The sequence below is a fragment of the Lagenorhynchus albirostris genome, chromosome 15 (assembly GCF_949774975.1).
Source record: "Lagenorhynchus albirostris chromosome 15, mLagAlb1.1, whole genome shotgun sequence".
NCBI lineage: Eukaryota > Metazoa > Chordata > Mammalia > Artiodactyla > Delphinidae > Lagenorhynchus > Lagenorhynchus albirostris.
The window spans coordinates 83525617-83549475 of record NC_083109.1 but is presented as its reverse complement, the minus strand read 5'-3'; the positions used below and the strand labels follow the sequence as shown (position 1 = coordinate 83549475).

The window sequence follows — 23859 nt, the reverse complement described above, 5'->3', positions numbered from 1 at the left end:
TCTGTTCTCAGGGAAGCAGTTCCTCAGCTGAGGGTGAGGGTGAGGTTGGGGGTTTGAGGAGAGAGCAGAGCTCTGGGGCCCAGTGGACATTTTCTGCTCTGCTGATGGAAGGATCCCTAGAGGAAGTGTCCTGCTTGCCTCGCTCTTGGCTTGGAGACCATTCACAGCATCTAGTGTTGTGTCTTTTTTCTTAGACATAAACATCAAATGTTATCAGCTTCTGCATGTGATCTTAAGAAGCAGTTCTCTGCTTCCAGTAGCTTCTCTTCTCCGCAGGGAAGGCACTTCACAGACATCATTACAGGAGAGGAAGAGAATCCTGCCCGTCAGTGTGTAGGGAAATCCAGAGTGCTGACAAAGCAGAGTCTGGTTTTATTTATTTATTTAGACTTTTATTTATTTATTAATTTAATCATTTTTAGCTGCGTTGGGTGTTTGTTTTTGCCTGCTGGCTTTTTCTCTAGTTGTAGCGAGTGGGGCCTACTCTTCGTGACGGTGCGTGGACTTCTCATTGCGGTGGCTTCTCTTACTAAGGAGCACGGCTTCTAGGCATGCGGGCTTCCATTGTTGTGGCTGGCGGGCTCAGTAGTTGTGGCTCACAGGCTTAGTTGCTCCGCAGCATGTGGGATCTTCCCAGACCAGCGTTCGAACTCATGTGCCCGCCTTTGACAGGCGGATTCTTAACGACTGCGCCACTGGGGAAGTACGAGATCCTGGTTATAAATGCATCGTCAGAACACGTGGCTCAGTGACTCGGGGAAGGGTGACGGCCCTCAAGTGACCAGGACTTGGGTAGCCGCACAGGTTGGCGAGGCTCTCAGAGCAGCGTGAGGTGGACTGGATGAGACTCCTGAGGTGCTGGTAAGGACCTCCTTCCTTAGGACGTGGGCCTCCCGTCAGGAACAGCGGGACGTGGATGCAGGCAGACCCTGAGGTTGACTGAAGAGCCTCCTCTCTGTGCTGGTTTTGGTTTTATCCTGTGGAGAAACTGAAACCTTGTAATCGGGACAGTGAGTCATCTGATCTAAAGATGTCATGTGTAGAGACCGTGGACGGCATGAAACACGAGGTGGGGTGCGGTGGGTCAAGTCAGGGGGACTCTGGGCTCCAGCGCGCTGCCCGACAGGAAGGGGCTAGGCCGCGGCGTGTTCCCGCTGGTCCTAGGCCCCGGTAAGCAGTATGGACGTTCCCTTGGGGTTTTTCTGAATCGTGAATGAGGTTGAGAGTATTTTCACATGCTTAGAAGCTGTTTCTTCTTTTTAATGGATAGACGGTTTTTAGAGCAGTTTTAGGGTTCCAGGAGAATCGAGCAGACAGCAGTTTCCTATGCCCGTCCCTCTGGGTTCCCTCCCTTGATAACCTCTCAGGCCTGTGTGGCGCATCATCTCAGTGATGGATCAGCATTGACCCCTGATTCTCCCGTGGAGTCTGTAGTTTATATTAAGGCTCCCTCTCTGTGTCCTACTGCCCAGGTTTGGACAAGTGTGATGACCTGCAGCCACCACTGCAGTGCTACCCAGAAGCACTTCACTGCCCGAAACATCCGTGCCGGTCACCTGTTCATCCCCCCCAGTGTCCCCGAGCCCCCGACAGCTGCTGATCTTGTTACTGTCTGTGTATTTTTGCCCTTTCCAGAATGTCACGTAGTTGGAATCCTTCTGTCTGTGGTCTTTTCAGACTGGTGTATTGCTGTTTTTATATGAAGGGCCTGTCATGTGCATTGCCCGTCTTCCTGCCCCAATACTGTCTTGTTTTGTTTTGTTTCGTTCTGTTTTGTTTTCCTTGTCTTACTGGCTTTCAGAGTCGTGTTAAATGTTTCTAAATTTTTCCAGTTGGGGTCATGTTAGTAAACATTGTTTTCCAAAGTTTATTGTCTTTTTCCTGTATTTTCCAGCATTGCTATGTAATTCATTACTTTTTTTTTACTTTGAGAGGTTGAATACTATGCATTTCAAAAGTTTCTCAAAATCAGCACGTTTGTATGGGTAAGAGTCCTAGTTGAAGAGCACCCTCCTTGGTCAGTACTGAGGTGCAGCTTCTTTGCGGGCAGAGGTGCGTGGGGGGGAGGAATGCGTCGGTCTCGTGGTTCCCTTTCTGCTGGGTCTCAGTTCCCCTTTCTGGTTCTGGCCAGTGCATCAGCCACTCTCCTGGGACAGGCCAGGCAGGTAGGGTCCTCGCTTCCTGGCTGTGGAGGCTGTGTGTGTCTGGGAACACCTTTCTTTTTCCCTGAGGAGCGAGAGGACCCTTTTGGTTGTGGAGCGGCGTCCTAGGACTGCGGCCCCTGGGCCCCCGCTGTTGTGTGTCATTTGGGCCCCAGCCATGCATGGGAGATCTCTGACACAGGGACGCAGCTGTTAAAGCCCTCTTGGGGTTTTGTCACGTACAATCCTCTGAGGAATACTCCTTTTCTCTAATGGAATTCCAGTGCTTAAGCTTTCTAGCCACTCATGAAAAGAATCTCAGAAAGGAAAGGAGACCCGTCCTCTCTGCCACCAAGCAGGGGAGTGAGCCGACACTGTGAACGTAACGCTGAGAAAGTGGCTTGTGGGAAATGTGTAACCAGTTCTGAGTTGTGGGATTCCAAGGCTGTCTGTGTGGAATCTTACTGTACCAAGTGGTCTTTTAAGACACATACGTCGTGGGTTGTTCCCTTGTGTTTTGAAACGGACCTAAAACCCCTCAGTATTTGCAGTTCTGATTGCTTTCTTAATTTGTTATCCAGGTTTCCTGACATCCATTTTTTTAAGTTTAAAGTGCAATTTTCTCCTCTTCCCTTTACATGAAAGTGAACGTGGGCAAGCCACTTAACCCATCACCAAATAGAAAATCATCTGGAACATTCACATGAATGCTGTTTTCAAGCAGCAACAGTGCATATATTTTTATGCCCGTTACCAGTGAAAACTATAATGTTTTCTTATTGTGCTGTTTTTTTCTCATCCGGCAAAATTACAAGCAATTAGAAAAGCCCCTCAAATCACACATTTTGTGAAATTACAAATGCAGAACCGGAAAGGAGAATAAGGTGTGCGTGATTCTGCTTATGCTTTAACATGAGAGTAGTTCATGGTCTGATCCCTCACTCTCTTGCATTTGGTAATAACTTTCAGTGTGTGAACGTGTGGGCCCCCAGTCTTCATCCGGGCAGCCACAGGTGTGACCAGTGACGCCTGAATGGAATATGGGCAGAGCTTCTGGAAGACTTGCTGTCGATTTCTGAGACAGGCTTCTCGAGGCTGAGCCGAGGCAGTTCTGCACAGACGCTCGTCTGCCTTGGGCGGCAACCAGCTCTTCCCCCCGCCCCGCTCACCCCCCACCCCCTGGTGTCCTGTCAGCAGGTGGGCACCCTCAGCCTTCCCAGGCCAGCAAAGCCTGGGTCCCGGATGTCTCTGCATCTGGAGCTGGGGGTCAGGTGATCTGGCATCTCAGGGGACCTTGCTAACAGGACCCATCCTGCCTCTTCGATTGTTACACATAAAGAACTTTGATTTTCAGTCAATGTCAGGAGTTTGTTGCCATCTTAAACGGCCTCTGTGCTTGGCGTGGTCTTTTCCTTAACCTCTTCCACACCATTCCTCCCTCCACGTTCTTTTGAAATCACCTGAACTTTTTTATGTTTAACATGCTGGTCCTGTGTTGTATTCCTTTGTTGGCAATTGCATAAACTTAACAGCCACATTACATTTAGTTATTTAAATTTACTTCTCTGTTTTCTGCTTCATATTTGTCCTCTTTTCACGAGTAATAGGATACACTTTAGATTATCAACAATAATAGTAGGTATCATTGAGAAGCATTTTATGTCCAAAGAACTATGTTAAGTGCTTTTCATGGATGAACCCATTTGATATTGACCTGTATCATTATGTGATAGGTACCATTATTATCTTTTTTTTTTTTTTTTTTTGCTGTACGCGGGCCTCTCACCGTTGTGGCCTCTTCCGTTGCGGAGCACAGGCTCCGGACATGGCTCACGGGCCCAGCCGTTCCGCGGCATGTGGGATCCTCCCGGACCAGGGCACGAACCCATGTCCCCTTCATTGGCAGGCGGACTCCCAACCACTGCGCCACCAGGGAAGCCCCCCCATTATTATCTTTATTTCAGAGGTGATGGTACAGAAGGAAACAGTTTGTAATGACTGGTGTGAGTGTTCGTGAATTTATTCAGAAGATCCACGCTAAAACGTCTGGGTGTGGCAATTTCTAGTTCTTTTGTGAGCTCTCTGTCCCTTGTCAGGAGTGTGCTTCTCCCCTGGAAGGTGTTCATGGGAAGAAGGGATTCCAAGTCCCCAGCTGGGAATTAGGGGCAGCTGACCCAGCTGTCCCTGACAGCTCGTTTGGCAGGTCAGGGTCAGACCACTCCAGGCTTATCTTCATAGTAAAATACGGAACTAGGATGTGTTGCCTGGCTTGCTTGTTACTTTGGGAAGTGTGGCCAGTACTGCAGCTCAGCTCCTTCTGTGAGCGGTAGGAGAAGCTTAGGACAGGAATGGGACACATGTGTCCGGAGTTTAGGAGAGAAGCCTGGGCTGGCGATATAAATTTGGGAAATGTTGACATGTAGATGGTAATTAAAGCCATGAGGCCAGATGGGATCACCATCAAAGCAAAGTGTAAAAGAAAATAACTGAGCCCCAGGTCCCTCTAACTTGAGGATGACTCAGGGGAGAGGAGGAGCCAGCAAACGAGACTGAGAAGGAGTGGCCGGGGAGGTAAGAGGAGGACCACGCTGTTAACAGTCTGGAAGCCAAGCGAAGGGGCACAGTGCATCCCGGGTTGGCACGCGTGCCCTCAGGCCTGTGCTCCTCGGGGGCAGGGGCTTTGTCTGCTGTTGTAGGTCCCCAACAGCCAGGATTGTTCCTGGCTCACAGTGTAAGACAATATTTTCTTTCTTCGTTGTACACTGAACGAACTCATAGCAGTGTATTGCATTTATTTTCCTCCCACGAGATCCATAACGTAAAAGAGGTATACAGTGTTAACTTTCTTGGTGAGCTGGGTGAGCTCTTGTCCCCCTAAGTCTTCTCCACGTCACCCAGTTCCCATCACGGTGCCATTACAGGGGCCAGTGTCATTCAAGGACGTGGCTGTGGACTTCACCCAGGATGAGTGGCAGCAGTTGGACCCTGAGCAGAAGACAACCTACAGGGATGTGATGCTGGAGAACTACAGCCACCTCGTTTCTGTGGGTGAGGAGAACCTGCTTTCTGAATTGCTGAGATAAACAGGATTTCCCTCTAACTTACTGACTTTAACTTTGAATTTAACGGGACAAATGTGAGTAATCTGGGGCACCAGGCAGGAGGGCATTTGGTCTTTGCCTCCAAGTAGGTTCTAATTTTGGTACAGCACAGATGGCCACTTCTGTTGTGTAGCTCGAAAGGCAGCCCTTTGCTTAGATGACAGATCTGGAAGCCCAGCAGCCAGGCTCAAGTTCTCTCTCATTTCTGTTAACAGGGTGTCACATTATCAAACCGGAAGTTATCACCAAGTTGGAGAAAGGAGAAGAGCCATGGATAGTGGGAGGAGAATTCCTACTTCAGAGTTACCCAGGTGTGTGAGTGAGGCAGTGAGGAGGTCGGTAACTCAGAAGTGTTTTTCCCTGGAATTTTTTAATGGTGCCAAGCCTTAGAAGTGACTAAGGAGAGTTGCTCGTGTGCTGTAGCTACACGAATCTCACTCCCAAAGACTTCCTCCTTCCCCACAAAAGCTTATGTTGGTAGAGCTCCTCCACGCTTGCTTCTACCCAGAACCAAACCCACTCACTTCCTTCTTCCTCTTAAACCTCAGATTCTCTTGTTCTTACAGCATATTCAGTAACCTCTTATCGTAGATTCTTTTTGCTTTCAGCCATTCATAGTCTGTTACTAGAGAATAATTCGTGACTCTCCATATTCTTTTTACTTCCCTTTTTTCTTGTTTCCCATGAAATGCCTCAGACTTGTTTCTGTCTGCAGTTTCACTTCTCACTTCTCTTTCCTTGAGGTCAGAGGTCAAACCCCCGTCTTGTGCATAAACCAGTAAACTCAGTTCACCTTTGCTGTCATGAGCACAGGTGCTGGTCATTCCTGAGACGAGTGCTGCTGGAGTTTGGTATCTCCCTCTTCCTCCAAATGCCCATTTTCATCTTGTCTCCTATTTACTGTTCTGTGGCCAGGGCCTTGAATGCTGTCATGTCGGAGTAGGTGTGGAGTGAGTAGGAGGTACAGAAATGAGTCGTGGCTCATTTATCCTCCCACCCCCCCCTCCAGAAATGTCTCTGAAGGATCTGCTTCGCACTTCAGTGGTTTGTTCCCCGACTTCTTCAAAGGGCTCCTCCTGTCTGAAGTCTTGAGGGTTTTTGTCTGTTTAATGCTGCATTGTCCACCCTGTCCTCTGGTTCAGTGTTTCCTGTGGGAGCAGTAGGCGCTCCTTCATTCTGACTGGATTTGCAAGATGTGTTCATCTGCCTTTCTAACCCATCTTATCACTAGTCTCATAGGGTAAGCCTACAGCAATTCCCTGTTGATTGCTAAAAAGAATTTAAACTCCTCCTCCTTTAAGAATTACCCAATATCGGCCCTGTGTTACCTGGAAATTTTAATTTTCTATTGTTTTCCGAAACTCCGGATAAACTCCCTTTGGTCCACACTTCTAAATGTCTTCTGTTTCATTGGGGTGTGGGTTATTTGTCCAGATTACACATTCTTTAAGTCTGAACTCAAATATTCAAACCCTCCTTGAAGTTTTTCCTTCCAGCTCTAATCATCACTCCAATCTCTTCTTTGACTTTGACTCCACCTCATCATGGTGATGCCTTAAAAAAAAAGCTAGGTCTGATCAAGGAATCTGTTATTTGATTATGTATTTTTTGCTTGAGCTTCTGCACACCACGCCCCCCATAATCCAATAAAGAAAAGGCCATGTTCTCTCCCCTCATCATAGTATGTAATATATAGTACATGTTTATTTCTTTGATTATCTGAGGAGCCAGGTCAGTGAAAGAACCTTCTTGTCCATTCAATCAGAAATAATTTATAGGCAGGTATTTCTTTTTTATTTTTATTTTTTTATTGAAGTATAGTCAGTTTATAGTGTTGTGTTAGTTTCAGGTGTACAGCAAAGTGATTCAGATATAGGCATTTCTAAATATGTATGTCTAGGTGACATCCCATATATTCTGCTGGTAGTCAAAAGATGTCCATATGATTAAAATTAAGAACAACTATGATTTCTATTGAGGGGTTCAAAAGAAATAGGAAATAGAGCCATACTTTCTAAGAGGTTTTGGTTAAGAAAAGAGAACAGAGATGCATGGGTAATTTAAAAGTCAGCATTGCACATGGAATGTTAATGTTCCAATGCAAGGCTGAATCAAAAATATATGGAGAGTAATTATTTTCAACTATAAGGGGAAATGGAGCTAATTAACTTGAGAAAGGACTTGAATAGTATTTTTTTTTAAGCATGGACACACCCTAAAAGATAGGGTTTGAGTGGATCAAGGCTGGAAGTCCGGCAAACTTAGTAAAACAATAGGAGCAGAGACCTGTGGTTGAACGTAAGCTGGAGCATTGCTGGTACCAGACATCTCGGTGTAGGTGACAGTGCCTTAGCCTGTGATGTCTCTCCACTTGATGTGAAAGTGCCATGGTGTAAAGTGCTGATCCACCTCCTGAGACTGATTCCTCCTTGTCCTTGTCCACTGGCTAAACTCATTGTCGCCCCATCAGTTTACCTGTTTGCAGTGAGTCCTTTCACATCTAAGAATTGGTCATTCACCCAGCATCTTTTGTCTTCTCATCATTGCTCCACGTTTGTATTTTACCTTCTATACCCAGTTTTGAACAAAATCTTAAAAGTAGCAAAGATCAAAGGTACTTGTGTGTGTTTTTGCTGCGTTGGGTCTTCGTTGCTGTGCGTGGGCTTTCTCTAGTTGTGGCGAGCAGAGGCTACTCTTTGTTGCAGTGTGCAGGCTTCTCACTGTGGTGGCTTCTCGTTGTGGAGCACGGCCTCTAGGTGTGCGAGCTTCAGTAGTTGTGGCACACAGGCTCTAGAGCGCAGGCTTAGTAGTTGTGGCACATGGGCTTAGTTGCTCTGTGGCATGTGGGATCTTCACAGACCTGGGCTCAAACTCGTGTCCCCTGCACTTGCAGGCAGATTCTTAACCACTGCGCCATCAGGGAAGCCCGGTGCTTGTGCTTTTGTCAGCTTTTCTCACCACTGGAGATTGTGGAGGTTGTGTGTGTGCATGTGGGTGCTTATTCCAAACCAAAAGAATAAGGGAAAAAAGTACACTTGGAATTGTTTTCATCTGTCCATGAAGCTAGCACCTGTGCCACAAAGAAATGGCTTGTGTACAAGTCACATCTCATATCTTATATAGGAAGATGTATAAAAATTGGTTAATTTTGCCTCTTTTTAGAAGAAGACTGGGAAGCCCATGATCTGATAGAGGGAGCCCAGGAAAATGAAGACAAACATTCAAGGCAAACCGAATCTGTCAACAACAAAACCCTGATTGAAGAGAGAGGTAATGTTTTTGGTAAGACTTTTAATGTGGAAACAAACCCTGTTCCTTCAAGAAAAATATCCTGTAAATGTGACTCATGTGGAAAAAGTTTAAAATCTACTTCAGAATATATTAGTAGTGATGGAAGCTATGCAAGAATGAAGCCGGATGAATGTAGTGCATGTGGGAAATCTCTTCTCCATGTTAAGCTTGAAAAAACCCATCTAGGAGATAAACCTTATGAATTTAATCAAAATAGGGAGGCTTATGCTCTAAATGAAGGAAGTATTTATCAGAACATTCATATTTTAGAGAAACCCTTTGAATATATGGAATATCAGAAAGCCTTTCAAAAGGGTACAGTGTTTGTTAATCATATGGAGGAGAAGCCCTACAAGTGGAACGAATCTGAAATAGCCTTTCTCCAAATGTCAAACCTCAGTGTGCACCAGAGAGCTCATATGGAAGTGAAGCCCTATGAATGCAATGCATGTGGGAAGTCCTTCTGTAAAAAGTCAAAATTTATTATACACCAGAGGACTCATACAGGAGAGAAACCTTATGAATGTAACCAATGTGGGAAATCCTTCTGCCAGAAGGGAACCCTCACTGTACATCAGCGAACACACACAGGGGAGAAGCCCTATGAATGTACTGAATGTGGGAAAACTTTCTACCAGAAGTTACACCTCATTCAACATCAGAGAACTCACTCAGGAGAGAAGCCCTATGAATGTAGTTATTGTGGAAAATCATTTTGCCAGAAGACACATCTCACACAACACCAGAGAACACATTCAGGAGAGAGACCCTATGTTTGTCATGACTGTGGAAAAACCTTCTCCCAGAAGTCAGCACTTAATGACCATCAGAAAATTCACACAGGCGTGAAACTCTATAAGTGCAACGAGTGTGGGAAATGTTTCTGCCGCAAGTCTACTCTGACTACACACCAGAGGACACACACAGGAGAGAAACCCTACGAGTGCAATGAATGTGGGAAATTCTTCTCTCGGTTGTCATATCTCACTGTACATTACAGAACTCATTCAGGAGAGAAGCCCTATGAATGTAACGAATGCGGGAAAACCTTCTACCTGAACTCAGCCCTCATGAGACATCAGAGAGTCCACACAGGAGAGAAGCCCTATGAATGTAATGAATGTGGAAAGTTATTCTCCCAGTTGTCATACCTCACTATACATCATAGAACTCACTCAGGCGTGAAACCCTATGAATGTAACGAATGTGGGAAGACCTTCTACCAGAATTCAGCCCTTTGTAGACATCGGAGAATACATAAAGGAGAGAAGCCTTATGAATGTTACATATGTGGGAAGTTCTTCTCTCAGATGTCATACCTCACTATACATCACAGAATTCATTCAGGAGAGAAGCCCTATGAATGTACTGAATGTGGGAAAACCTTCTGCCAAAATTCAGCTCTTAATAGACATCAGAGAACACACACAGGAGAGAAAGCCTATGAGTGTTATGAATGTGGGAAGTTCTTCTCTCAGATGTCATATCTCACTATCCATCATCGAATTCATTCAGGAGAGAAACCTTTTGAATGTAACGAATGTGGGAAAGCCTTCTCTCGGATGTCATACCTTACAGTACATTATAGAACTCATTCAGGAGAGAAGCCCTACGAATGTAACGAATGTGGGAAAAAATTCTACCACAAATCAGCCTTCAATAGCCATCAAAGAATTCACAGGAGAGGGAATATGAACGTACTTGACGTGGGAAGGCTTCTTTGAAGTCACACCTCCTTTAATGTCACAGAACCCTCAATATTTCTACCATCCTAAGATAGTTCACACAGGTGAGTGTGGACAAGCCTTCGAGCATTATAGTCAGACTTGGAATCTGGAAGTTCACAGGATGGAAACCACAACTGTAACTAGGCCCCATGATGGGTTGACAAGAGTAAAAATTTATTGATACTTAAATTGTACATAGTTTCACCATGGATTCAAACTATTTCACATATCAGGGAATTCAGACCAAGGGAAAATCTCTCAAGGAATGTGGAGAACATATTCTGTTGGAAATTATGAATACTGAAAGTTATGTTTCTGATAAAATATAAAGCTTTTTGTAAAAAAGGAGCCGCAGAAGATGGCCGTTGTGAATAAATATGCTCCTTATGTAAATAGAAGCTGTAAAGTTGTCAGGTAGCTAATCAAGACAGCAACATGGCAACATTAAGCTCATATATGAGTGGGTCCTGAGGATGTAGGACTAATGCTTTTGAGGGTGTTTTGGTCTGTTTGTTTGCTTTTTAAGATGCTGCATTACAGGAATTGTTCAGTTTGAGTCATGTTTGAAAAGGCATCCTATCCTTATTAGAATAATTTCTAAGGCATATGGTAAAGACCCATTTTAAGTAGCACCACTATGTTAGTATCTTAATATGCATTGTTACTGAACTAATATTTGAAGGATAAGAAGTATGCTTCTTTTTGTAATCTTCCCTGGCATTTATAAATGCATTTTATCATTGGTAATGAACTAAGTCTTCCATAAGGGAGCCAGTGTTTTTAATAATGTTTTCAACTGTATCTGAATTAGCAAGAGATAGAAATCTATGCAAAAAATAGCAAATGGCATAGATAAATTTACAATTGTTAATGCTAGAAGTCTGTAGTGAGGAACATAGGACTCATTGCACTCAGTACAGTTTTTTAGATGAACCTAAAATAGTTTCATTTTAATCTAATTTTTTCCACCTACGGTTTTTTATTTAGATGCCTACCTAAGTGTAAGTGTGCAGAGCACACATAATGTGTAACCTAGGAATTTATTTTATTTGATAGGATGGTATTTTTAAACACTGTGCTTTGCTCCTTCCTGAATGGATTAAGAGTGGGTTCATATGGCTTTGTAGCTGGCATTGTTGGGTGACCACCCTAGTCACTCGCTCCTTATTGTTGGCTGGCCAAGTTTGGGTATCCATTTCTCCTGACAGAACAGAAAAATCCTGATTAGTTTCAGCCAATAATGATAATCCCTTTCTCATGGCCAGCAACTGGTCTGGAAAAGTTTTCTTCAAAGCTTCAAGGAATCATGCTGGGTGAAATGGAACCTTGTTGAACTTTTCCTCCTCTGGAATGTGATGCCTGGCTCTGTCTTTCAGCAATGAATTATGATATAATTTGCACGTGGCAGAGCAGAAAGACTGGAAGAACCTGGGACCTGGGCAATGCTCTTGAGCCACTGAACCAGCCAGCCATATAGCCATTCCACCTCTGGACTGTTTCTTTTCTGAAAGACTAAATTTATTTTTAAGATGATTGATTTAGGTTGTTTTTAGGGATAACTAAAGATACAGAGTTTGTAGGAGTTACGCGATTGAGAAGTGGACTTTAGGCAAATCATTTATTTTGAGCTGTTGATTTTGAAATTACCTTATTTTCTGTAAATTTTGGTGTAAATAGTTTAAGCATTAGAAAACCTGAAACCATTAAATGTGTATGTTTTTCTAAATTGTTATGTTACCTAAGAACCTCTGGAACCTGATACGATGTCAGGTATATCTATCTTTTGGTAATGCATGACATAAATTTTGTTTAGGTTAATTTGTTATTCATGGATCATTGCTATCATGTTGTTGACAATATATGGTGTCAGGTAAGGACCTACTTCTGTTGTCCAGTGATTAGCCTGATAGCCTGTATTATTTGAGTAATTCACCCCTTACCACGGAGATGAAATGCCATGCTTCTCATGTATTTGTCACTCATGGCACCTGTTTTTTGTTGCTTATCACTTTTCCACCATATGATCTTGAGTCTGCTACATAACAGGAATTAAAATTCTGGTAGAGTGTATAATAGTTTTGTGTAGCAACTATATTTGTTGAAATGATATTTGCAGAGGTTTCCTACACTAGAGGGAAGTAGCTTAAATAAACAGTATGCATTTTAAGTAAAATATTTGAAAAGTTTAAATGGTTTACCACATTCTTTTTCTCTTATGGAGTGCCTGACATGAAAGGGTCCTGTACATGTAAGTGGTCCTCAACTGCCTCTTCAGTAATGCAGTCGTGGGATTTCTTTATTGTTTCAGAGATGTCAGTGTTTTCATATTATTACATCTCTGAAATTAGGATCTATAGCATGTTCTGATTCAACTGGCATTGATTTTTTTTCTTCCTTAGAGGTACTTAAAATAATGGGTTGTCTTAGATTTGATGGAATGCAATATTTGAAAAGTTTTTAACTATTCCTGGCAAGGCCTAAGTTCATGAAAGAAGGCACCACAGGAGATGGTTCTGTTTCCCCACCCAGCAGCAAACCGAATGTGGAATTGGGCAGAGCAGGAGTACTTGCTCTTTATACACAGTGACTTCATACTGTGGAGTGTAAGCAGATTTGGAACTCCCAGGGGGTTTCCAAGGGCTGAGCAGGAGGTCGACCCCTCCTGGCACATAGAGGTGAGATTCCCCCAGTTTTTTTGGTCTGTTTTTTCAGTTATCCTAGTGTTAGTGAAATGGTGGTTCATTTGATGCTTCTGTGGCCTCTCAAACAGGTCAAAATGAAGACCATTCCTAACACCAGGGCCCTCTTCTGAGGCAACAGTCACCCTCTCTTTATTCCACCTCAGCGTGGCTGGCTGGGCTGTCCACTCTAGCGCCCCAAAGAAAGTTGTATGGATAGATACTGGTAAGGATGTATTGGTATGTTTGTATACTGTGGAAATATGTAAAATGATACAGGCATCTGGGAAACTAACCTGGAAATACCTTTTAAATTCAATAATATGTGTGCTTTATCATGCAGTAGTACCCCAATCTGTTGATAGATCCCAGAGAACTTCTATACACAGGAGGATGTATATACAGGGAATTTCACCACAGCAGGACTTTTGAGATATTCTAGGTGACTGTCATTAGAAGAGGTGAGTAAAATGTGGATCAAGCAGTGGGGTGGTGTCCAGCAGTTAGCAGTGTGTGCTTTGTTGTAGCACGGCTGATTAACCCTTTTAGATATGAATGAAAGAAAAATGGATGGAATGAGATTTCGTGCAACTAAAAAATGTTTACATCAAAGTTACACGCACACCCTCATAGAGGCTACAGTAGTATGTGCTTAAGGTCATACCTTCATCAGTGTGAGTACCTGTGGGGGAAGGGATGGAACTGGGGTTTGGCATGAAGAAACAGTGGGGTCCACACAGAAACCAATGCTGATAATAAGTATGTTTTTAACTGAGTAGTACAGCTAACACTGTGCCCAGGACTCCTCCAGAAATATGAAAACATGCACACAGGAAAAGTAAAGGCCCCTAATTAAAATCCCCAATAATGTTTTATTCTGTTCAGTTTTAGCCAGAATTTTATAGCTTAGGTACCTAAATGGTGCCTCCTGTGCCTTTTCTGGCAACTTCTACCCAAGCCAACTTTCAGGAAAATGGCACAGCTGCTTGTAAACGTTCTTATGATGAAAGAGTTATACATGTGAGTGTCTGCATCACTTTGTAGAACTCAGTGTAATAAACTGGGCTGCTGACTGTACTACAGTGTTACCCTGCTTTGTTTATGAAAGAGATTCCCCCTTCAGTTTCAACTGGCACCTCACTGGAGATTTGACTTCTCAACTTACCTTTTAGGTAGGTGTAGCCAGGTGATTATGTTGGAGCCCATTAGGGAAATCTGTGTCATCCTCTGAGTCACATTCTTAAAAGAGTCACATTCTTAAAAGTTGGTTCTTCACTGCCTTTCTTCCTTCCCTTGCTTGGGCTGTGTTTGATAGAACTTATTATTCTAAAACATATAAAAACCATTCTTGGTTTATGCTGTACAAAAAAGAGGCAGTAGGCCAAATTTGGCCTATGATCCATATTTTGCCGACTCCTGCTTAGGGGATGGAAAAGTAATAGTTGAAGGGAAACTTCTCTGGATAACACCATGGAACGGGATGAGGAGGGTCCCCTACCTCCCTGGACCCCCTGTTTGGAATTGTACATGAGATTTCAATCTCTTGGTTCAGCCACTTTGCTTGGCAGCCAATCTGACACTTACACAGAATTAGCCAACAAAAAATGAACTGCAGTCATGTCTTCTAAAATGCAACCTATGCCTTCCTCCAAAACTTAGTGGTACACTAATGATGAAATACAAGAGTGAGTCTTAGAAAGTAAAAGGCAGCCCACTCAAAATCTTTTCAACAATAATTTTTTCAACAAGATTATTCATGGAATCAACAGAATCCTAATAAATACTAGCACACTGTAATAGTATTAAATTCCTAATTAAATATGCAGTATTTTACCTTCAGAAAAATGTGTGCGCCCGCCCCTCCCCCCAAAGAAAAAATGTTCACCCAGATCTTGGTTTGTAATTATTCTCCACTAAATGGAACCAGAGCTCTTAAGAGTAAAAGCTTATTCCAATGCTGATTAGGAAAATTAAGTGTAGAACAGGTATTTGTATTAGCAATCAGGAAGTGCTCGAAAACTGACGAGAAGTGATTTCACCAAAAATGGCAGAGTAGAGAAATCTGTCCCCCTCCCCCAACATGAACAATTAATGAGCTGGCAACATTGGCAAAACTCTAGAATCTAGTCTGGGACTTAGAACCACCAAGGAAGCTTGATAAGGGCAACACTTTGCAATGAGAAAGCTGCCCACCCACTGTCCCCCACATCTCTGGTCACCAGCCCGACTGCTGGCAGCCTGAGCCCCAGGCACAGGTTGCTGGGGGCAGGGCAAGAATGAGACCTTACCCCACAGGGCTGTGCTTGTGGGCCTCACCTGTGGGCTGCTGTCTGTAAGTCAGTAACAGGGCGTCCCTTTGTTGTTTCCTTGACTCAGAACAGTCTTCCCAGAGGGCTGGTGCCAAAGGCATTTAAAGGCACAAGTCCTGGGGGTGGAGGCAGCAACCTGGTGGGCAGGATGACAGTCAAAGTGAGCAGCAGACGTATTGAGAAGCCTGGGAAGGGACAGGTTGGAAAATGGAGTTGTGTGTGGCAATACGAGCTTTTGAAAAGCTTCCTAGTGCACATCGTGTGTGCCCAGGTGAGACACAGCTGAGAAAAGACCTGAAAAGTCCCTATGCTCTCACCTGGACTGGCCTGCAGGCTCCATGTAAGCTGGAAGTGAAGGCTAAGGCAGAGTGGAACCAGCCTGGCTAAGCGCTGAAGGAGTGCCCAACACAGCCAGCCTGCAAAACTGGGGGAATGTCCCCTTTTTTTGGCTCCAGGTGTTTACAGAAGCTGACAAAACACAGCTGACCTCTGGAAGCTAATGGAACAGAATTAAGTGGCCACACAATGTACAGATTCAATGCAATCCCTATCAAGTTACCAATGGTATTTTTTACAGAACTAGAACAAAAATTTTTTACGTTTGCACAGAAACACAAAAGACCCCAAATATCCAAAGTAATCCTGAGAAAGAAAAACGGAGCTGGAGGAATCAGGTGCCCTGACAAAGCTAATCAAAACAGTATGGTACTGAAAAAAAAACAAACATAGAACAATGGAACAGGATAGAAAACCCAGAAATAAACCCACGCACCTATGGTCACCTAATTTACGACAAAGGAGACAAGAATATACGAGAAGACAGTCTCTTCAATAAGTGGTGCTGGGAAAACTGGACAACTACATGTAAAAGAATGAAATCAGAACATTCTCTAATACCATACACAAAAACTTAAAATGGATTAAAGACCTAAGTGTAAGTAAGGCCAGACACTATAGAACTCTTAGAGGGAAAACATAGGCAGAGAACACTCTTCGACATAAATCGCAGCAGTATCTTTTTGGATCCACCTCCTAGAATAACAAAAATAAAAACAAAAAACCAAATGGGACCTAATTAAACTTAAAAGCTTTTGCACAATAAAGGAAATGATAAACAATAAAAAGTCAACCCACAGATGGGGAAAAAAATTTGTAAATAAAGCCACTGACAAGGAATTAGTCTCCAAAATATACAAACAGCTCATGCAGCTCAGTATCAAAATAACCCAATCAAAAAATGGGCAGAAGATCTAAATACACATTGCTCCACAGAAGACATACAGATGGCCAAAAAGCACATTAAAAGATGCTCAGCATTGCTAATTATTAGAAAATGCAAATCAAAACTACAATGAGGTTATCACCTCACAGTAATCACACTGGCCATCACCAAAAAGTCTATAAACAATAAATGCTGGAGAGGGTGTGGAGAAAAGAGAACCCTCCTGCACTGTTGGTGGGAATGTAAATTGGTGCAGCCACTATGGAGAACAGTATAGAGGTTCCTTAAGGAACTAAAAATAGAACTACCGTATGATCCAGCAATCTCACTCCTGGGCATATATCCAGAGAAAACCATAATTCAAAAAGATAAATGCACCCCAATGTTCATAGCAGCAGTATTTACAATAGCCAAGGCATGGAAGCAACCTAAATGCCCATCAACAGAGGAATGGATAAAGAAAACGTGGTACATATATATAATGGAATATTACCCAGACACAAAGAATGAAATAACACTATTTGTAGCGACATGGATGGACCTAGAGATTATCATACTAAGTCAGACAAAGACAAATATGATATCACTTATATGTGGAATCTAAAAAAAATGATACAAACGAGCTTATTTACAAAACAAACAGATTCACAGACTTCAAAACAAACTTATGGTTACCAAAGGGGAAAGGTAGGGGGAGGGATAAATTAGGAGTTTGGGATTAACATATACACACTACTAAGTATAAGATAGATAACCAACAAGGACCTATTGTATAGCACAGGGAACTATATTCAATAACTTGTAATAAATCACAATGGAAAAGAATATGAAAAAGAATACATATATTCTTTATGAATCTTTATGAATCACTTTGCTGTACACCAGAAACTAACATGACATTGTAAATCAACTATAGTCCAGTATAAAACAAAAACTAAAAAGTTAAGTGGCCACACATGACGAAGGATATAGACATAAAAATAGCTTAGAAAAGTCAATAAGGACGCAAACGACAAGAACCCACAACAAAAAATCCCTGGGGCAGGGGGAGAATCTGATTTCCAGAGTTCCCACGTTATCTAAAATGTCTAGTTTTCAGCAAAAAATTACAAAACATGCAAAGAAAGTATGGCCCACTCACAGGAAAAAGACCAACAGAAACCGTCTCTGAGCCCTGCCTCTGGTTGGGGGGAAGTGGTCCAGCCAGTGGGATTAGGAGTGCCACTCAGTAGGCAGCTACTTTAGACTAAATTTAAATTCAATCAGAATCCCAAAAAGCTCTGGAGAGGAGCCTGGTAAATCCGTTCTAAAGGTCGCCTCTAAGAATTAATGTGGGAAAAGCCAAGAAAGTCTTGAAAAATAGAAATGAAGAGGGACTTGGAGAAGTGTTACAAAGCAAGAACAATTAAAATGCCACTTTAGTTAATTAGCACAAGTGTAAAATGTGAGCTATATAAATAAAAATCTGGAAAGAACCAGAGTACTTACAACCTGTGAGTCAGGACAGAGAAGGCAAATAAGACAATGTAACCAAGCTGCCTGCAGCTCCAAGGTCAAAACAGACCAACCACTGGTCTACAATCATCTGCTGAGCCTGTGCTCTAGAGCCCGTGAGCCACAACTACTGAGCCCATGCGCCTAGAGCCCACGCTCCGCAACAAGAGAAGCCACCACAATGAGAAGCCCACACACCGCAACAAAGAGTAGCCCCCGCTCATCGCAACTAGAGAAAGCCCGCGCACGGCAACGAAGACCCAATGCAGCCAAAAATAAACAAATAAATAAAAACAAATTTATAAAAAAAATAACAAAACATGGAGTATAGACTGTCATAGCCCCATGTCAATCCATGTACCCTATGAATCAGAATCTACAGGTAAGTGATGTAGGCCTATGTACTTAGGAAATGCTTTCTGAATAAATGTATCTATCAGCATTAATAGATGAGCATATCTATTATATACTATACATCAAATTAAGGAAGAGTTAAAAAAAAAAAAAAGCCCCCCAGATGGGGACAAAGGCCTCAGCAATAACCAGATGCTCTCAGGTGTCACAGTATATGATGAGGTCTGAAATCCTTATGGCTCAGCTGCTAAGTGAAATGGGAATTCTAAGAGGGGAGAGAGTAAGAAGCACTTCAAAACAGAGGTGAGTACTTGAGCTCAAACATAAACTAAGTATAAAATATGCACAACAAGCATTAACTACATGCCAGGCACAGTCCTAAGCCCTTTCTTAAGGATCTGGACAGGCAAACCTCAAGAAGAGGTGCAGATGTGGGTAAGATGTATGAGCAGTATTTAGAAGGAGGATCATATGGAACTTACCATGAGTTTTTGAGTAACATCAACAAAAAAGGATGAATATGGACTGATATGTTTAAGAAAAGGTATCTTAAGTAATAGAGGACAACCCTAGGATTATATAAGGCCAGCAACAAGACGAAAACAGATGCTTTAGATTTAAAAGTATATACTTACAGTTAGGAATGAAATAAGGCATCAGAGAATAAGGTTCTGGTTTTAAGTAAGGTCACTGGAAGGTAAGAATAAAAGCTATAGAAGACAGTTTTCAAAAGAAAATTAAAAATAAGAGGAACTATGGACAGATCAGTATTACAGGTACTTTTCATGGTTGTCAGATACGGAAGAAGAAAAGGATTAGAACCCAAGTAAGTGGAAATAAGGAACGTGAGAAGATTTACAATTTGGAAGAAATGATTTTAGGGTTAGTTTCTGCCACACTGACAATGAAAAGACTAGAACACCTCAGGTAAAGCAGAGAGTAGAGGGCAGACGAGGCGGAGATAGAGGACGTGGGAATTTTTCAGTCACTGGGTAAAGTGAAAACCTTAACTCTCAGGAACAGATGAGGTACGGGGAAGGGACATTGTAAGACCTAGTTCTTGACAAACTCTTCCCAGCAGAGTGATCATGTGATCAAAACTGCTTGCTATTGAAAGACGTCTTAATTTTTGCCAAATTTGAGCACAGAAAATGCTATTTCACTGTCATACTTTTTACTTCTCTTATTACGAATGAAGTTGTAGATATTCTCATTTATCATTTGTGTTTTTGTTTCCCACTTGTGTTTCCTTTTCATGTATGTCTTTTGTCCACTTCTCTGTTGGGTTGTTTGACTTTTTCTTATGAATTGTAGGAGTTCATTATTCAACAAACTTTTATTGAATGCTAAACTGTGGCTGGCACTATCCTAGACAGTGGAAACACAGACATGAAAGAAAACAAACCCTGTTCTCATGAAGTTTACATTCCAGTGGGAGGAAGCAGAAATTAAGTAAAATGAATAATGTATAATGTCTTATTTAAATTTCTGTTTGAGAAAAGCCATGAATGTATTTTGGATATTAAGCCTTTGCTGGTTATATATGTTACAAATAACTTCTCTCACTCTATGCCATGAATTTTGAATTTTTATGGTGTTTTGTAATGAGTGAATGTTCTTAATCTATTTTTTTCTTCTAAAACAGTATTTTTGTGCTGTTTGAGAACCCTTTTATAAGGATTGTACCTAGATGATACATATATATCAAGAGCGTACATATATTCCCCTTTTATATAGTTATAAACATATTCCACTATACTTTCTTCTAGAAGTTTTATATATTTTACTTTTAAATTGATTTCTGTATAATGGTAAAAGACAAATGTTTTCTCCATATGAATAATTTTCTCAACAGCACTTATTACCTCCCCTTTGTCTGTTTCTCACATATCTGATTTCCATATGCGTGGAGCTAGTTCTGGAATCTTCTGATCCGTTTATTATTCTTTTTTTTTTTTTTTTTTTAAGCCCTGCCTTCCCTGGCTCTTAGCCTCATTCTCCCATCTTCAAAGGCACCGATGTTGCATCTCTCTGTGCCTTTATTCAGTAGTCAGGACTTCTTCTGACCACAGCTGGGAAATGTTCTGATTTTTTTTTTTTAATTTATTTATTTTTGGCTGTGTTGGGTCTTCGTTTCTGTGCAAGGGCTTTCTCTAGTTGTGGCAAGTGGGGGACACTCTTCATCGCAGTGCGCGGACCTCTCACTATCACAGCCTCTCTTGTTGTGGAGCACAGGCTCCAGACGCGCAGGCTCAGTAGTTGTGGCTCATGGGCTTAGTTGCTCCGCGGCATGTGGGATCCTCCCAGACCAGGGCGCGAACCTGTGTCCCCTGCATTAGCAGGCAGATTCTCAACCACTGTGCCACCAGGGAAGCCCCCTGATCCGTTTATTCTTACATTAATATCACACTACAGCCAATAGCTAGCACTGAATTTGAAAGGGCAAGCTCCCCCTAGTTTTTCTTAGCCTTCTAAACTGCTTTGTTTATTTTGGGACGTGGCTATTCCACACAAATTTTAAAATTTTATATCTAATAATCCTAAAATCTTAAGTCCTTTATGTTTTAATTCTATCCTGATAATCAATCCCCACTTCAGTTTTAGACTTAGTTCTCAAATAGCACTCAAAAACAATCTTCTGCTATTTTATACTTTACCATTTCTTGATTAAAGTTCATGTTCTAGAAAATTCTTTACAAAGAATTCACGAAAACAATATTTCCCTGCATTCTTGCATGTTCAAACTTACTGTTGTTACTTTAGCTGAATAACATTTTGTCTACATATAAAATTATTGGGATTTACTTTTAGTTCTTAAGGATTTTGTAATTCTTTCTCCACTGCTTTTAAAAGCACTGGATGTTATTATGGACGTCTGAGATCAACCTGATTTTTTTTCTCCCCCTTAAAAATGACTGGGGAGTTCCCTGGTAGCCTGGTGGTTAGGATTCAGTGCTTTTGCTGTTGTGGCCCAGGTTCAAACCCTGGTCAGGGAACTGAGATCCTGCAAGCCAAGCAGCACAGCCAGAATTTAAAAGAAAAAAGACTTAATTCAAGTGCTGGGGATCTAATGTAGAGCATGGTGACTATAGTTAATAATATGGTATTGTACCCTTGAACGCTGTTGCAAATATATCTGAATCATTCTCACCCCCTCCAAAAAAACCACACATACAAATTACCTGTTAACTACATAAGGTGATGGATGTGTTAATTATCTTAATCTTGGTAACCATTCTACAATATATGTACATCAAATCGTCACACTGTACGTTTTAAATATATACAATTATATTTGTCAATATTCCTCAACAAAGTTTTAAATGACTTAATTCTTTGGTTTTGCAGACCAAAAAGAACCTTTCTTTAAAAATCTAGTAACTTCCCTAGGATACACCATGGTGGTGACAGTTCTGAGTTAGTTTCCCATAAGTTAGTCCTTTTCATGTAGACTCCAGTCTTCTTTCATACCAGGAAGCTTCTTTGAAATGTATCTCTAAGTATTTGTTCTATTCAATTATCTCTGGCTTTCCACATGGGGGACTGGATGGTGTGCATGCTGAACCTCCTTTTCCAGTCTTCCACATGTGACCCCTTTAACTGTGCCCCGATTCCCATTCCATCTGCTCACTTCCTGTGCTCCTCTCTTCCAGGCCCCTCACTATGTTTTCAGCTCTTTGTGCTCCTTCCAATTCTACACATTTTTACTGTCAGGATGTTTCTTCTTCCAGTTCATTCCTGAGCACTGGAAGCTTTCAGACAATCTCCTGTGTCTCTTCATCTCTCCCCTCAGTGCTTATATATGGTTCCTTGTGCTTTTGAATCATAAAAGCAGTTGCTTCATTAAGCTGTGAAACATTCATAGTGAGATACTTGGTCACAATATTTCTCTCTTCTATGACAATATTTTTCAGGTGCGTGTTCTTCACTTACTAATTTTTTTTTTTTTTTGCCTTTTCTTTTTTTCTCTTTCTCCCTTTTTTTTTTCTTAGGAAAACATCCATGCATCCTGCACTGGCTGCTTAGGACCAAGGACTTAACATTGTATTTGATTATTTTTTATTTCTCTCTGAAAACCTCTGGGCATTTTCACGTGCAAAGTCTTGTTTATCCCCCAAATGCTACAAAGACCAATACTTTACACAGTTAAGGGTTATGTGTGTGATTCCACCCTGAATCCCACTTCTCTGCTTCTCAGAACCAAAGCAGGTAACAAGGAAGTTCCTGCCACAATCTTGTTCAGTCCCTTCCTGATGTTTTACCAAGGGTTAGCCACCTTGCATTTCTTTCTGAGGTCAGCAGCCCTGGAGGTCTCTCTCTGGTTCCAATTCCAGGTGCCTGTACCCAGCTTGATTTTTTATTGCTTTCAACAGTTCTTCCCCTTATGTCATGGTTTCAAGTTTAGCTATTTCTCAGATTTATACAAAATACCAGTCTGCAACTCATTTCTAAATCTCCTAGTTGGTTTTAGATGGTTTACAGGAACAAAGGGGGAAAAACGCTGACTTCATATTTCCAATTTCAAACTAGAAATTCATTGTGTCCTTCTTGACAAGCACCTTTCTTGCCCTCCAGACATCTCTCTGGGTTTTCTTCTCTGTTACGCTTGTGACTCCTACGTGTTGTAAGGCTGTGGGTTGCAGCCTCTTTTCCTGTCTATCCACATCCACTGCCCAAGGCCCAGTTATGTCTGCATACCACCTTTCAACTCATGACTTTCAAATTTAATCTGCACTCCTGTCTGTTCTCCAACTCCAGATCTGTATGTCCAAGGGCCTTATCAACATCTAAATTTGAATAATCATCTCAAGTCACTGACGCTTCTCAAAGTCACTTCTTAAAAAATTTGCCCCGAACTGCTCCTCCCCACTTTTCCCATCTCAGTGAACACTTCCCACCCCAGCAGGTTGCTCAGACTAAATACTGAGGTCATCCTCAGCTCCCCCCCCCCCGTTCTCTCACTCCACATCCTACCCAACAGCAAATCCTACTCTCCCAACGTGGAGCCACATTTCATCACGTCTACCCCCTCCCTCCACATCTGAGCCACTGCAAACACCTCTTTGCTGTCGAGAGCTGAAACCGTCAACATCCACACAGCTTACTCTCTGCATTACCATGTCTACTGTTCTACTGTGTTACCGGCAGACTTTCCTGCCCCATGAAACTCATGCCCAGGAAAATAAAAGTTGCAAATGATCTTACTGTTCATTTCAGAAGCTTCCTCAAAACCCTTTTAAACAAACTTCTCACCTTTCCCATAGATACTATACTACTTATTCTCCAAGACCTGTCCACAAATCCTAAAGTGTTAAATCATAATTCTTACCCAAAGGTTATTAAGCCCCTGAATTAAAAAAATATACTTTAAACTATACCCTCAAATCTCATAAATAACCTTTGTTCACTCTTTTCCAAGATGCTACGAAGACTGTCAGGGTGAGCAATAAATTAAGATTTGCCTTCACAATGGTGGTGGTCAGTATTTCAGGAGCCAGCATTTCACACTGTCTTTATGCTTTTACTTTGTCCACCACCCTTG

At 42.1% G+C, this 23859-nt stretch overlaps 1 protein-coding gene across 13 annotated transcripts in view; it reads left to right on the top strand.

Moving 5' to 3' along the window:
* Positions 1–11532, top strand: part of ZNF12 (zinc finger protein 12) — a 138983-nt gene extending 127451 nt beyond the window's left edge. For all 13 annotated transcript variants that reach the window (XM_060122417.1, XM_060122421.1, XM_060122422.1 and 10 more), the window contains 3 exons: positions 5063–5189; positions 5458–5553; positions 8405–11532. In XM_060122417.1, the coding sequence (XP_059978400.1) occupies positions 5063–5189; positions 5458–5553; positions 8405–10257 (2076 nt within the window). In that variant the 3' untranslated portion in view covers positions 10258–11532. The remainder of the gene's footprint in view (positions 1–5062; positions 5190–5457; positions 5554–8404) is intronic.
* The last annotated feature ends 12327 nt before the right edge of the window (positions 11533–23859 follow it).